The sequence below is a fragment of the Vulpes vulpes genome, chromosome 9, assembly GCF_048418805.1.
Source record: "Vulpes vulpes isolate BD-2025 chromosome 9, VulVul3, whole genome shotgun sequence".
Taxonomy (NCBI): Eukaryota; Metazoa; Chordata; class Mammalia; order Carnivora; family Canidae; genus Vulpes; species Vulpes vulpes.
The window spans coordinates 1,582,312-1,597,752 of NC_132788.1; the positions used below are offsets into that span (position 1 = coordinate 1,582,312).

At 40.8% G+C, this 15,441-nt stretch overlaps 1 protein-coding gene across 1 annotated transcript; it reads right to left on the reverse strand.

Moving 5' to 3' along the window:
* Window positions 1-14,257: 14,257 nt before the first annotated feature.
* On the reverse strand, window positions 14,258-15,208 carry LOC112911264 (olfactory receptor 9S13-like). Its single transcript, XM_025987720.2, has one exon. The coding sequence runs from the start codon at window positions 15,206-15,208 to the stop codon at window positions 14,258-14,260; it is 951 nt and encodes a 316-aa protein (XP_025843505.2).
* Between the last annotated feature and the right edge of the window lie 233 nt (window positions 15,209-15,441).

Genomic DNA, 15,441 nt, shown 5'->3' on the forward strand with positions numbered 1-15,441 from the left:
AGAGTTTGACTACTTCTTTGCCAATTTGAATGCCTTTTATTTCTTTTTGTTGTCTGATTGCTGAGGCTAGGACTTCCAGTACTAAGTTGAATAGCAGTGGTGAGAGTGGACATCCCTGTCTTGTTCCCGATCTTAGGGGAAAGGCTCCCAGTGCTTCCCCATTGAGAATGACATTTGCTGTGGGCTTTTCGTAAATGGCTTTTAAGATGCTGAGGAATGTTCCCTCTATCCCAACACTCTGAAGAGTTTTGAACAGGAATGGATGCTGTATTTTGTCAAATGCTTTCTCTGCATCTATTGAGAGGATCATATTATTCTTGTTTTTTCTCTTGCTGACATGATCAATCACATTGATTGCTTTATCACTGTTGAACCAGCCTTGCATCCCAGGGATAAATCCCACTTGGTCATTGTGGATAATCTTCTTAATGTACTATTGGATCCTATTGTCTAGTATCATGTTGAGAATTTTTGCATCTGTGTTCATCAGGGATATTGGCGTATAATTCTTTTTGGTGGGGTCTTTGTCTGGTTTTGGAATTAAGGTGATGCTGGCCTCATAGAACAAGTTTTGAAGTACTTTGTCCCTTTCTATCTTTCCGAACAGCTTTAGTAGAATAGGTATGGTTTCTTCTTTAAACGTTTGATAGAATTCCCCTGGGAAGCCATCTGGCCCTGGACTTTTGTGTCTTGGGAAGTTTTTGATGACTGCTTCAATTTCCTCTCTGGTTATTGGCCTGTTCCAGTTTTCTATTTCTTCCTGTTCCAGTTTTGGTAGTTTCTTCTAGATTGCCTAATTTATTGTCGTATAGCTGCTCATAATGAGTTTTTAAAATAATTTGTATTTCCTTGGTATTGGTGGTGATCTCTCCTTTATCCTTCATTATTTTATTAGTTTGAGTCTTTTCTCTCTTCTTTTTAATAAGTCTGGCTAATGGTTTATATATCTTATTAATTCTTTCAAAGAACAACTCCTGGTTTTGTTGATCTGTTCCACAGTTCTTCTGGTCTCTATTTCATTGAGCTCTGCTCAAATCTTTATTAATTCTCTTCTTCTCGGTGAAGGATCTTTTTGCTGTTTTTTCTCCAGCCCCTTTAGGTGCAAGGTTAGCTTTTGTATTTGAGTTCTTTCCAGTTTTGGATGGATGCTTGTATTGGGATGTATTTCCCCCTCAGGAGTGCTTTTGCTTTATCCCAAGGATTTTGTTTTTGTTTTTGTTTTTGTTTTTTTTTTTAATTTTATTTATTTATGATAGTCATACAGAGAGAAAGAGAGAGGCAGAGACACAGGCAGAGGGAGAAGCAGGCTCCATGCGCTGGGAGCCTGATGTGGGATTCGATCCCAGGTCTCCAGGATCGCGCCCTGGGCCAAAGGCAGGCGCCAAACCGCTGCGCCACCCAGGGATCCCTATCCCAAGGATTTTGAATGGTTGTATCTTCATTCTCATTAGTTTCCATGAATCTTTTTAATTCTTCCCTAATTTCCTGGTTGACCCTTTCATCTTTTAGTGGGATGGTCCTTAACCTCCACGTGTTTGAAATCATTCCAAACTTCTTCTTGTGATCGAGTTCTAGTTTCAAATAATTATGGTCTGAAAATATGCAGGGTACAATCCCAATCTTTTGTTATCAGTTAAGACCTGATTTGTGACCCAGTATGTGGTCTATTCTGGAGAAAGTTCCATGTGCATTTGAGAAGAATGTCTATTCAGTTGTGTTTGGATGTAAAGTTCTGTAAATATCTGTGAAATCCATCTGGTCCAGTGTATCATTTAAAGCTCTTGTTTCTTTGGAGATGTTGTGCTTAGAAGATCTGTCGATTATAGAAAGCACTGTGTTTAAGTTGCCAAGTATAAGTGTATTATTATCTAAGTATGTCTTAACTTTGGTTATTAATTGATTGATATATTTGGCAGCTCCCACCTTCGGGGCATTAATATTCATGATTGTTAGGTCCTCTTGTTGGATAGATCCTTTAAGTATGATATAGTGTCCCTCTTCTTCTTTTACTACAGTCTTTGGGATAAACTTTAATTTATCTCATATAAGGAGGCTACCCCTGGTTTCTTTTGAGAACCATTTGAATGGTAAATGGTTCCCCAACCTTTTATTTTTCAGGCTGTAGGTATCCTTACGTTTAAAATGAATCTCTTGTAGAGAGCAAATAGATGGGTCTTGCTTTTTTATCCAGTCTGAAACCTTGTGCCTTTTGATGGGGTCATTAAGCCCATTCACATTCAGAGTTACTATTGAAAGATATGAATTTAGTGTCATCATGATACCTATTCAGTCCCTGTTTTTGTGGATTGTTTCCTTGGACTTCCTCTTTCTTTTACAGCATCCCCCTTAATATTTCTTGCAGAGCTGGTTTGGTAGTCACATATTCTTTCAGTTTCTGCCTATCTTGGAAGCTCTTTATCTCTCCTTCTATTCTGAATGACAGCCTTGCTGGATAAAGTATTCTTGGCTGCATGTTCTTCTCATTTAGGACCCTTTATATATCCTGCCAGCCCTTTATGGCCTGCCAGGTCTCTGTGGAGAGAGATGCTGCTAACCTAATACTTCTCTCCATAAAGGTTAAGGATCTCTTGTCTCTTGCTGCTTTAAGGATCTTCTCTTTATCTTTGGAATTTGCAAGTTTCACTTTTAAATGTCGAAGTGTTGAGCGGTTTTTATGGATTTTAAGGGGGGATCTCTCTATCTCATGGATCTGAATGCCTGTTTCCCTTCCCAAGTTAGGGAAGTTCTCAATTATGATTTGTTCAAATACACTTTCTGGTCCTCTGTCTCTGTCAGCACCCTCTGGAATCCCGATTAAACATAGATTTTTCCTTCAAAGGCTGTCATTTATTTCCCTTAACCTTTCTTCATGATCTTCTATTTTTTTATAAATATATTTTTTATTGGTGTTCAATTTGCCATCTTACAGAATAACACCCAGTGCTCATCCCGCCAAGTGCCCACTTCAGTGCCCATCACCCAGTCACCCCCCCCGCCCACCTCCCTGCCCACCACCCTTAGTTCGTTTCCCAGAGTTAGGAGTCTTTCATGTTTTGTCCCCCTTTCTGATATTTCCCACTCATTTTTCTCCTTTCCCCTTTATTCCCTTTCACTATTTTTTTATATTTCCCAAATGAATGAGACCATATAAGCTTGTCCTTCTCCGATTGGCTTACTTCATTCAGCATAATACCCTCCAGTTCCACCCATGTCGAAGCAAATGGTGGGTATTTGTCGTTTCTAATGGCTGAGGAATATCCCATTGTATACATATACCACATCTTCTTAATCCATTCATCTTTCGATGGACACCAAGGCTCCTTCCAAATTTGGCTATTGTGGACATTGCTGCTGTAAACATTGGGGTGCAGGTGTCCCGGCACATCACTGCATCTGTATCTTTGCGGTAAACCCCCAGCAGTGCAATTGCTGGGTCAGGGCAGATCTATTTTTAACTCTTTGAGGAACCTCCACACAGTTTTCCAGAGTGACTGCACCAGGGCATGATCCTGAAGACCCGGGATCGAGTCCCACGTCAGGCTCCCTGCATGGAGCCTGCTTCTTCCTCTGTATGTGTCTCTGCCTCTCTCCCTCTCTCTCTGTGTGTCTCTCATGAATAAATAAAAAGAAGATTTCTACTCAATAATTTAACATTCTACGGTAGGAAAGAAAGTATAATAATACAAAACTAAGCTCAAAGCGTTTGGAAAAAAATGAAATAATAAATGTTAGAGACAACAAAAGTGAATTGGAGGAGAGTAAAATAAGGCAGAAAATCAATGACACTAAAATGTAGTTATCTGTAATCAACTTGACAAACCTTCAGCTAAATTGACCAAAAAAAAGTCAGAAGACTTAAATTTCTAAAATCAGAAATGAGAGCAGACACATGACTTCTTCTTTATAGAAATAAAAAATAATATTATAAGGACATATTGGAACAATTGCATGTTAACACATTAGATAAACTAGATGAAATGAATAAATTCCTGGGAACACTCAAACGAACATAACTGACTCAAGAAGAAATGGAAAATCTGAGCAGACACAGAACAAATAAATTGAGTCAATAGTCAAAAAGATTTTCTAAAAGAGAAAGGTTCAGGACCTGATGTTTTCAGTGGTGACTTTTACCAGTGAGTACAAAATTTAACACTAGTAGGTCTCAAATTCTAAAAATTAAATAGGACAAAACACTTCCTAATTTATTCCAAAGGACTGTATTGTTTTAACACTAAATTGGTGCAAAGATATTGCAAGAAAATGAAGCTAAAGATCAACATGTCTTATGATTATAGATACAAAAATTCTTATCAAAATACTAGCAAGCTAAATCCAGCAGAACTTCACAGGGAATATACAGCGTAACCAAATGAGAGTTATCCAAGGAATGCAAGAGTGGATAATGTATGAAAATCACTCAATAACACACCATAAAAATGGAATTAAGAGAAAAAAACCCACATTTTCATCTCAGTAGATATAGAAAAACCTCAAACATTGCTAAAGAATGAAAGACAACTGACATAGATGTAAAGATATCCCATATTCGTGGACTGGAAAACTTACTAATGTCAAGATGTAGTACTTCCCACATTTACATACAGATTCAACATAATCCCATCAAAATTCCAATTACTGTTTTTTTTTGGCAGATATTGATCCTAAAAAGCCAAAACAATAATCAAAACAACAAAGTAGGAGGAGTAACACTTCCTGATTTCAAAACTGACTGTGAAGGAAAACAGTATTGTGCTTGCACAAGGATAGATACAGGTCAAAGAAATAGAATCATTAATACAGAAATAAACTCAAACACCTGCAGTTTCCACAAGGGGGATACAGGCACTATCCAACAGTGAAAAAAGAGTCTTTGCCACAAATGTTGATGGGAAAAATTAATATCCATATGCAAAAGAATGAATTAAGAGCTTTACCTCAAACTACATACAAAATTAACTCAAAATGGACAGAGACCTAAATGCAAGTGCTAAAACTATGAAACTATTAAAGGTGAAAGAGAGATCCGTGTCAATTATTGTGACTTGGAATTAGTCAGCAATTTCTTAAGTATGACATCAAAGTACAGACTACAAAAGAGGAGAATTAAACTAAAATAAGAAAATAGATAAATTGAAGTTTATCAAAATTAAATTCTTGTGCATCAAAGGACACTCTCAAGAAGATGAAGAAAAAACCTATATGAAGGTATATACTTTTGACAAACTACACATATCTAATAAAGATCTAGTATCCATGGAATATACAGAACTCTTCCAACTCAGCAAAACAAACAAACAAACAAAACACAGTCAAATTTTAAAATGGGCAAAGGACTTGCATGGACATTTCTTCAAAAAAAATGCACAACTGGACAATAAGTAGAAGATGTTCAATATCTTTAGTCAAGAGGGCAATATGAAACAAAACTATTATGAGATTCCACTTTCCTCATTAGAATAGAAACAATTGTTTTTAACAATAGAGAAGAACAAATGTTGGTGATAATTTGGAAAAATCATAACTCTCATATACTGCAGATACATATATAAGAGTGGTATACCCTCTGTAGAAAATAGTCTTGCCATCCCTCAGAAAGTTAGATGCAGAGTTTCCCTATGACCACCCTAATCCACATGTAGGGATGTGCCCAAGAGAAATGACAATATATGTTCACATAAAAGCCTGTTCACAAATGTGCATAATAGCAATATTCATAATAACTAAAGGCTAATGGAAGTCAAATATCCATCAAATGGTGAAGTGATAAAATGTTAAATATTCATATACTGAAACAGTCCTCAGACATTAAAGAAATAAATTTCTTGTGGGACCAGGTCTGGAAGGAAGCATACAGGTGAGCAGGGGGAGGGGCAGAGGGAGAGAAAGGGAGAAGGAGAATCTTAAGTAGGATCCATGCCCAGCATGGAGTCCAATATGGGGCTTGACTCACAACCCTGAGATCATGACCTGAGCCCAAATCAAGAGTCGGACGCTGAGCTAGGTGATCCACCTGGAGCCCCAAAGGGAATAATGATCTACTACAAGACAGAACAAGGATGAGATTTGAAAACATTATGCTGACTAAATGAAGCTTGACACCAAAGGCTAAAATTCTATAAGTTGGGCAGCCAAGGTGGCTCAGTGGTTTAGCACTGCCTTCGGCCCAGGGCATGATCCTGGAGACCTGGGATTGAGTCCCACGTCAGGCTCCCTGCATGGAACCTGCTTCTCCCTCTGCCTGTGTCTCTGCTTCTCTCTCTGTTTCTCATAAATAAATAAATAAAATCTTTTAAAAATATTATTCTGTAAGTCTAGTTATATAAAATGTGCAGAATGGGGACAGAAGTACACTTATATTTGCTAAAATATGGTCGGGTAGAGGGAAAGGAGTATAGGGGTGTTTTTTTGTGATGAAACTATTCTGGAACCAGAGTAGGACACTGGATATAATAAGAATTGAAGTACCACACTTGAATAACACTTTGAGCTGGTAAAATTATGACCTTTATGTCAATGAGAATTATTCCTCAATTTAAAATGTTAAAACTAAAAAATAATGGTGAAACAAGAACACTCACCAGCATTTTAAACCGAGAGAATTTAATTGAAGCACATTAATTATGCTTAAAATATCCTCTTGAGTATATAATATCAAAAATAAACACCGCTTCATTGGTTACCTTTGGAGGTTGATGCAGAGGGAATCCACACAGTGACCCTCACAGTGAGGAAAGAATTGTTTAGAGGAATTTTCCCTTTATAGAATATTGCAACTAATAAATGAATATTGAATTATGGAATTTGAATATTATCATCTTATAAACCCCTAACGAAATATGAGTCTAGGTAAGATTACTGATGGCCACTAATATTACAAAACAAGAGATGCTGCCAGGGTGACCTCTCAGTGGAAGTACATACAACAGTTATGAAATATTCCTGCCAGAAAATCAATTGTAAACCAGACTGAGCCTCTAGGACCTACCAGTTCCTGAAACTATAAGGAGCAACAGAATATGTTGACATGACCAGCAAAATCTGTGATATGAGAAGCTTTGCAGAGTAAAAAGTCTGTTTGACAATAAATAAGGTGAAATAATAATTTTGAAATGAAAATAGAGGGACAGGCAGCCAATGAATTAGAGATTCAAGAGGCACCAAGAGAACACGGTGTATTCTGGATGTTATTGAATCCTCTTCTAAAACAAACATTATATGGTCTCATTCATTTGGGGAATATAAAAATTAATGAAAGACAATAAAGGAAAAGGAGAGAAAATGAGCGAAAATATCAGTGAGGGAGACAAAACATGAGAGACACCTAACTCTGGGAAATGAACAAGGGGTAGTAGAAGGGGAAGTGGGGGGGGGGGGTTGGGGTGACTGGATGATGGGCACTAAGGGTGGCCCTTCACGGGATGAGCACTGAGTGCTATTCTATATGTTGGCAAATTGAACTCCAATAAAAAATTAAAAAATAAAATAAACAAACAATAAAGGAAAAATTACTCAATCAGAAAAATGAAAACACTAAATGGAAATTTATATTAATAAGTAAATATTGTTTTCTGAATAATAGTAACATCAGAGTTGTCTTTCTTTAAAGTCCTCACGTTTTAGAAGGATTAGATATGATCGGCTCTAGGATGATAATATTGAGGTTGGTTTGTGTGAATAGGTAATCCATTACTGCTCTAGTTTTATGTCGGTGTGTTTGAGAACATCCACAATAAAGAGGCAAGCATCTAAAAATAAGTAAAATAAAACCAAGTGGAGAGAATTTGTCCTCACACAGGAGGAAAAGCAGACGCGACCTTTAGGTAGCAGGAAACGGACATAAAGCCTATTTGTATGAGTATTATGTGAAGGACTAAAGTATCTTGTACAACATAAGTTTCCAATGAAAAGATGTGCCAGTAGGCAGGTTGAAGAAACAAAAGTTGACCATATGCTATGTAAGAGATAAAAAAGCAAACATAAAGTGTTGAAAACAAAGTGATGGAAACATACACAGCAAACTAACATTCCCCCAAACAACCACACGACACCACAGTTGCTATACGAACCCCAAAGTTGACTTCAGGATGGAAGCACCAGCTGAGAAAAGGACACTTCACAGTGCCCAGAAACATCTGGTTCCCCCGAGACGGGCAACCGTGTTAAACGTGTGAGCACCTGCCAGAAGAGCCTCAGGATACACAAAGCAAAACCGGGCACTTACAGGACAAAAGTACAAATCCACAACTATGTGAGAGATTTTAACCCCCTCCCTTGGAACTGATAGAACAATCAACAAAATATCAACCTGGATACGGAACGTGTAGGCAGTAACATAGAGACCATAACCTAATGGAGCACGTCACCCAACAGCAGGATGTATATCCTTTGTTTTCTTTTTTTTTTAAGTTTTTGTTTAAAGTCCTGTATAGTCAACAGAGTATAATATCAGTTTCAGGTGTAAATATAATGACTCAGAACTTCCATTCAACACCTGGTGCTCATCACGACAGGTGCGCTCCTTCATCCCCATCACCTCGTTCCCCATCCCCCCCACCTCTCCTCTCTCACCCTCAGTGTGTTCTCTGTAGTTCAGAGTCCGTTTTCTTTTTCTCTTTTTTTTTTTTAAGAAGCACTGGTTTTGTTTTTACATTTTTTCATAAATTTATTTTTTATTGGTGTTCAATTAGCCAACATATAGAATAACATCAGTGCTCGTCCCAAGTGCCCCCTCAGTGCCCATCACCCAGTCACCCCCACCCCCCACCCACCTCCCCTTCCATCACCCCTAGTTCGTTTCCCAGAGTTAGGAGTCTCTCATGTCTGTTTTCTGGTTTGCCTCTCCCCTTTCTTCCCCTATGTTCTTTTGTTTTATTTCTGAAATTCCACACGTGAGTGAGATCATACGATAATTGTCTTTCTCTGACTTCTTTCACTTGCCATAGGACCCTCTCTATCCATCCATGTTGTTGTAAATGGCAAGACTTCATGGTCTCTTGTGGCTGAGTAATATTCCATTGCATGAATATACCAATTCTTCTTATCCATTCATCAGAGGATGTACATTATTTTCAATCTTATAAATAACATATTTACACAGTGACTGTATTCTGGACACAGAGTATCATTCAACAAATTTCAAATGACTGAAGGTGTAAAAAATATATTTGTGCACAATTTAAATTAAGCCAAGAGTAAATCACAAATAGAGCATTTTAAAAGTCTTGCGTATTTTTTTACATCAAAAGTACTTAAGTAAGGGATGCCTGTGTGGCTCAGCCATTGAACGACTGCCTTTGGCCCAGGGCCTGATCCTGGAGTCCTGGATCGAGTCCCACATCAAGGTCCCTGCATAGAGCCTGATTCTCTCTCTGCCTATGTCTCTGCCTCTCTTTCTGTGTTTCTCATGAATAAGTAAATGAAATCTTTTTTTAAAAAGAGATACTTAAATAAGCCACAGGTCTAAATTAAAATTTCGATATTTAAAAATTTCATAATGAGTAAAAATATAGTGCCTGGGATGCATTCAAGTCTGTTTTTATAGGGAAATTAACAGGCTTATACCCATACATTAGAAAAGAAGAAAAACAGAAAATCAGTATTTGTCTGAAAATACTATAAAACATTAGTGAATGATATCCCAAGGATATAGAACGTGAAAAAGAAGAAAATTTATAATAGAAAACACATGCACCAGAAGACATTATACCAAAAAGTGATTATATGAGAAGACTGATCAAATAACAGAAATTTGGGGGGCTGAAGGAGAAAAGGCAAAAATTTCTGATGTCGGAGTGAAAGGAAGATATCACTGGGATCCTAGAGTTAGAGTGGATCGTGACAGAATGTTTTCATAAACTTGAAGTGTTGATAAAAATGGTGAAGTACTAAAAAATTATCACCCAACTCAACTGACCCCCAACCAAAGAGAATATATGCTAGTTCCATAGTTAGTGAGAAATGTAATATGTACTTAAAATCATTCCGTGCAAAAGATTCCATGGTTAGATGGCTTTACTTGTGAAAGTAAATACTTTATGATGAACAAATATGAACAAATTTACAAAATACTTGATCTTACACAAAATCACCAAAACAGTAGAAGAGGGACAACTTTCCATGTTATTTTATGAGGCTCGTGCAATTTTAATGCCAAAATCTGACAAGGATGTCTAAGAAAATTTAAAATTATGCTATCTCAATAAGCGAATAACCTAATTTACCAAACCAACCATATGACTAATAAATAAAAATTGTAGTATGTCCAACATCAAGTTGTCTGGAATCCAATAATACATAAAAATGTTGAGAGAAACCAAAATAGATTTAAGTACCATGACGGGATCCCAGGTGGCCAAACCGGCACACTCAATATTGCATAGATGTCAATTCTCCCCACACTGAACAGAGTCAGTTGGATCCCAGTGATTTCATTGGTGGAATCTGAAAAGTTGATCCTAAACCATGTATTGAAATGTGCAAAACCAAGTATTTCCAAGACATTGTTGAGAAGAGAAACAGCAAAGGGGGTTTTGCACTATCAGACAGTGACTCATACTAGGTGTAATAAAACAATGATGGAAGCAGAGATTTGACCATCTGAGGATGAAACAGAACAGAGAGTCAGGAAGTCAACCCTATTCTTGTCTACACATCCCATTTATTAAATAGGTGGAGTCTATGCAAAGGTCTTTACACCTGGGACAGTTGATAGTCATATGCTAAACAGTGAGATTTGGCACTTACCTCCTACTACACACACAAAACAGTCTTAGGCTGAACACAGATCTAATTTAAAAGGATAATTGTGAAGATCATACAAAAGACCCTCATGACCCCAGCACAGGAAAGCACCTCCCAAATGTCCTGTGCAGGGAGAAAAAAGGACTAAAACATAAAGGAAATACCTTGTGGATGTAACTACATGAAAATCAAGACAGTATGCAGTGTGTCAAGGCAGAGCACAGCTGCCTTGATCCACTCTAACTCTAGGATCCCAGTGATATCTTCCTTTCACTCCGACATCAGACAGCTGCCTTTCTGAAGGGAAACCGACTTGTAAATAATCCTTGACACACAAGAATAAGACAACCCTGTAGAAATACAGGCGAGAGACTCATAGAAGTGACGCACAGAGGAGAGAAGCCAAATGTGCCGCACATGTTTAAAACTGTGCACAATCCTGCTAATCATCAGGAGAAAGCAAGTTCCTGCGTTAGAGATGTTGTCCTGCGCACCTGCCCAAATGTCTCAAACGAAGTAGAGGGACAGTAACCAGCAGTGTCGAGGATGGGAGCCACTGGAAGGGAGTGTAAATCAGGACACGTTTCTCATTTTCTAATGATGTGGAAGATGCTTGTCCTCACCTGTGTCTTCACTTTCCCTCTGGAAGTGGGCACAGGTGCACAGGGAGACCGCAGGGAGGCTGTTCTAAGCAGTGCTAGTACCATGGCTGCACTAGTGAATTGTGGTGTGTTGTCTGGTGGAGAACTAGACAACCGTAAACAGGAAGCAGCATGATGCTGACTGTGGACCACAGCCTGAGAACAGCTGCTCATCACAGGTCAGGATCAGGTCACTCACTCTCAGAGCCCGGATTCTCAAGGGCAGTTGGTCCCTGAGGACCCGAGTCATCCTGTTCAAAACTCCTTGCTCAGGTCCAGGTGGAGGAGGTCACACCAGGAGCCAGCCGGGACACTGTCCACCCTCTCCCTTGCCCATCCTGGGCTGTCACCTGACATTCTAAGTGCATTCACTGTCCTTGCCTCCTGCCTTCTCACTTCTCAACTCTAGACCTTTCTAATCTCCATCTGAAAAGCCACCATGGTTTCATAATGAGCTCCAGCCTGTCCATTCCCTGCTTTGTGTCCCACACAGAGCTCCCTGATCAGAGTCACCAAATCCTCCCTCAGGTCATATTGCTCCCTAATGCAAATGAGTTACAGCTTCCCCACCAGCTGAGGAATCCTGGAGAGGAGCCCCTGAAGGGTCTTGGTGGGCACCTCAGCTCCATTGGGCACATATACTCTGTAATTCTCTGATTCTCTTGGTCTGCCTCAAAGTTTGTCTATCTCCATCCACTGAGTCAGTGTGACAAGCTCTCCTGTTTCCCCATGGGCACTCACCTCTCTGATGTGACTGTTTCCTCCTTTGTGCCATCAGCAGCCTGGTCACACCCCTTCACTGCCTGTGCCCCATCATATTGCAGGTGTTTGTTGTCATGTCTGCCTTCCTGCAGAGCCACGAGCTCCCCAGGGCTAGCCTTGGTCTCCCCTATTTCTGCATCCCCCTCCTCGGGACCATGTCCCTTAGAAGTGTGTGCTCAATACTCTGGTGAGCTACTGATTTTCTTTTTGAGCTACTGATTTGAACCTGAGAAATACACTTCAGGTCGTGAGGGAGCCTGGTGCTATGATTCTCTGATTATAATGAAAACATGTCCCTCTAGATGGAATGACCCTGAAGCCCAAGCCAGTGCTGGCCGGGACAGGAGTGGGGTCACCCCTTCAGCTGCTGAGGCAAGCCCTGAATGCTTACTGTCTACCAAAGCTCTGATGCCTCCCTTACACACACGGTGTCCTTCATACCCTGGGAGCCCTGAGGGATGGCTGCCTTGACCCTCACCTCTTCCAGGTGAGAGTCATGACTGCTCAATATCACACAGCCAGTACCCTCTCTCCCAGTGACTCCCCCACTCCTGGCCCACATCTATGTTGATGAAAAACAGGTGAGCATGGAGCACTCTCACCCCTCCTTTTTCAGCTCTGGCTTCCCAAATAATGAAGAGAGTTGAGAGGGGGAAAGGGAGCACCCTCAGGGTCTCAGGGAGAGTTTGCCTGAGTGCTCCATGTTTGAGCTACAGGAAGGTTCTTGATCCTGGTGGAAGATGGGGTGAAATGTTCTCAACTCACCTCAGCTTCCACGTGTTGTTTCTTCATCCAGGCAGCAGAACAACGTCCTGCACCTTGGGGTCACTGTGCTGGGAAGGTCTCTCCTCCTGCACGGCTGGGACTTGGGCCTTGAATAGCCAATTAGGTGAGCTTGTTTGTGTTCTGGCCTTTGCAGTGCACTGGGAATCCTGGATCTCCTGGGTACCCCTGTTACCAAGCCTTGTGTGACCTGCCCTCTCCTACAAGGCCAGACAACAAGGCCCAGAATTCTCTTTTGGCCCCAGAGGGTGTGCAGAGAGGAGCATAGGCTCAGAGAGCAGACCCTGTGACCAGAGTGTACTGTCCTCCCAGGAGTGGCAGGTGAGCCACTTTGAGCCCAAAGTCATTTCATCAGCCCTTCTCCCCATCACCTTAGGTGTACCATTCTTCTGTGAGCCCAAATTGTCTGTCGGGAAACACTCCTCTCTGGGTCCATCTCTGCTTGCTGTTGGTCTCCTTGCAGCAAAGCCTGATCCACAAGTGGAAGACAACTACCTTGACCTCATTCCTATTCCTGGAAAAGGATATTTGGAGGTTGCTTTTCAAATAAAAAAACTGAAATGTGTTTGAAAAATTCAAAGAAATCAAAAGTGTTTGGCCTGTGACGAGGATGCTCGTGCTTCTCTGCTTACCCCAAACACTGCCCCTACTCTGTGGGAGGTCTGGAGTTTCCACCACTTTAACTGTTGGGGTAAAGGTGGACTCAGGGGCACATGTGTTTTAATTATTTTTTTTCTCTTACAAGAATATGATTATATCCCACAACTGATCTGTATTTTTAATCTTTTTATCGAATGCAGTACAATGGTTAGCTTTCTATGACAGCAACATTCTCCTTCTGAGTCTCCAGTGTCCCATTGCATGTGAGACCAGGGTTTCCTCATTTAACTGTGTGAATGGCTATTTAGTGTTGAACATTTTAAAAATTTAAATTCAATTAGTCAATATATATCTTCTTTCAGATGTAGTTTTCAATGATTCACCAGTTGCGTATAACAGCCACTGCTCATCATATCATGTACCCAACATAATGCCCATCCCTCAGTTATCTCATTCCCCACCCCCCTCCCATCCAACAAACAACAGTTTGTTCCTATAGTGAAGGGTCATTTTTAAAAATTGTATTCTGATGAGAGCACTTAAGCTACATTTTTAAGGACACAATATATTACTGTTTGTAGGTATAACATATAACATATCCCTAAAGCTTATTCTATGTCTGTGAATAAAATTTATGACTGTTAATTAATTAATTCATCACACAAAGCCTGGCAACCCCAATCACCTCCATCTACCTGTAGGACCACAGACTCCTGGCCGCACATCCTTCATATGACCATGTGTTTCTGGCCCAGCCTCCTCACAGCCTCCTTCACATCCTTGTTTCGCAGACTGTAGATGAGGGGATTGAGCATTGGGATGACCAGCGTGTAGAAGACAGAGACCACCTTGCCCTGCTCCATGGACTCAATTGCTCCTGGCTCAGCATACATGACAAAGGCAGTCCCAAAAAAGAGGGTCACTGCAGTCATGTGGGAGCCACAGGTGGAGAAGACCTTGCGTCTCCCAGCTCCTGAGCGCATCCTCAGGATGGTCACTGTGATGTAGCCATAAGAGATGAGGATCACAAACGTCACACCCACAATGATGAGCCCACAGATGCCAAACAAGAGAAGTTCATTGATGGCCGTGTTGCCACAGGCGATCTGGAGCAGAGGGGGCACATCACAGAAGAAGTGGTTGATGCGGTTGGAGCTGCAGAATGGGAGGTGGAATGTGAAGCTGGTCTGCACAACAGAGTTGAAGCAGCCTCCACAGTAGGCGCCCAGCACCAGGCGAGTGCAGGCAGACTGGCACATGGTGCTGGGGTAGCGCAAGGGGCTACAGATGGCCATGAAGCGGTCGTACGCCATGACACCCAGGAGGAAGCATTCAGTCGTTCCCAGCAAAGAGAAAAAGAATAACTGGGTGGCACATCCTGCAAAGGTGATGACCTTGGATGAGGAGAAGTAGTTGGCCAGTGCATTGGGGGCGATCACAGATGAGTAGCACAAGTCCACGAAGGAGAGGTTCTTGAGGAAGAAGTACATTGGGGAGTGCAGGCGGGCATCCAGGGTGATAACGATGATCATGAGGAAGTTGCCCAGTACAGTCACCATATACAGGGCCAGGAACACAGCAAAGAGCAGGGCCTGGGTTTCCAGGCCACTTTCAAATCCCTCCAGAACAAAATCTTGAAAGTAGACCATGGAGAGGTTTCCATTTCTGTGGGATGGCATGAGCCTCAGTCCTTCCAAGGGGAATTTCACCCCCAATATTGGCAGATTAAGTGGGTCAAGCTAAACTTTCGGCTGAAGACTATTTAGAAGATAAATAACAACAAAGAGAAAATCTCATTGAACATACAAGAAAGTAATGGTTAAGAGTTACATACAAAAATTCAAGATAAACACAGAGGCCCAGGGATTTCATTACTCAGAGCTGCTTTTTTCCCTTGAGACATGAGCCAATT

Coding starts and splice junctions, on each gene's coding strand:
- LOC112911264 (XM_025987720.2), bottom strand. CDS start 15,208: ATGCCATCCCACAGAAATGGAAACCTCTCCATGGTCTACTTTCAAGAT.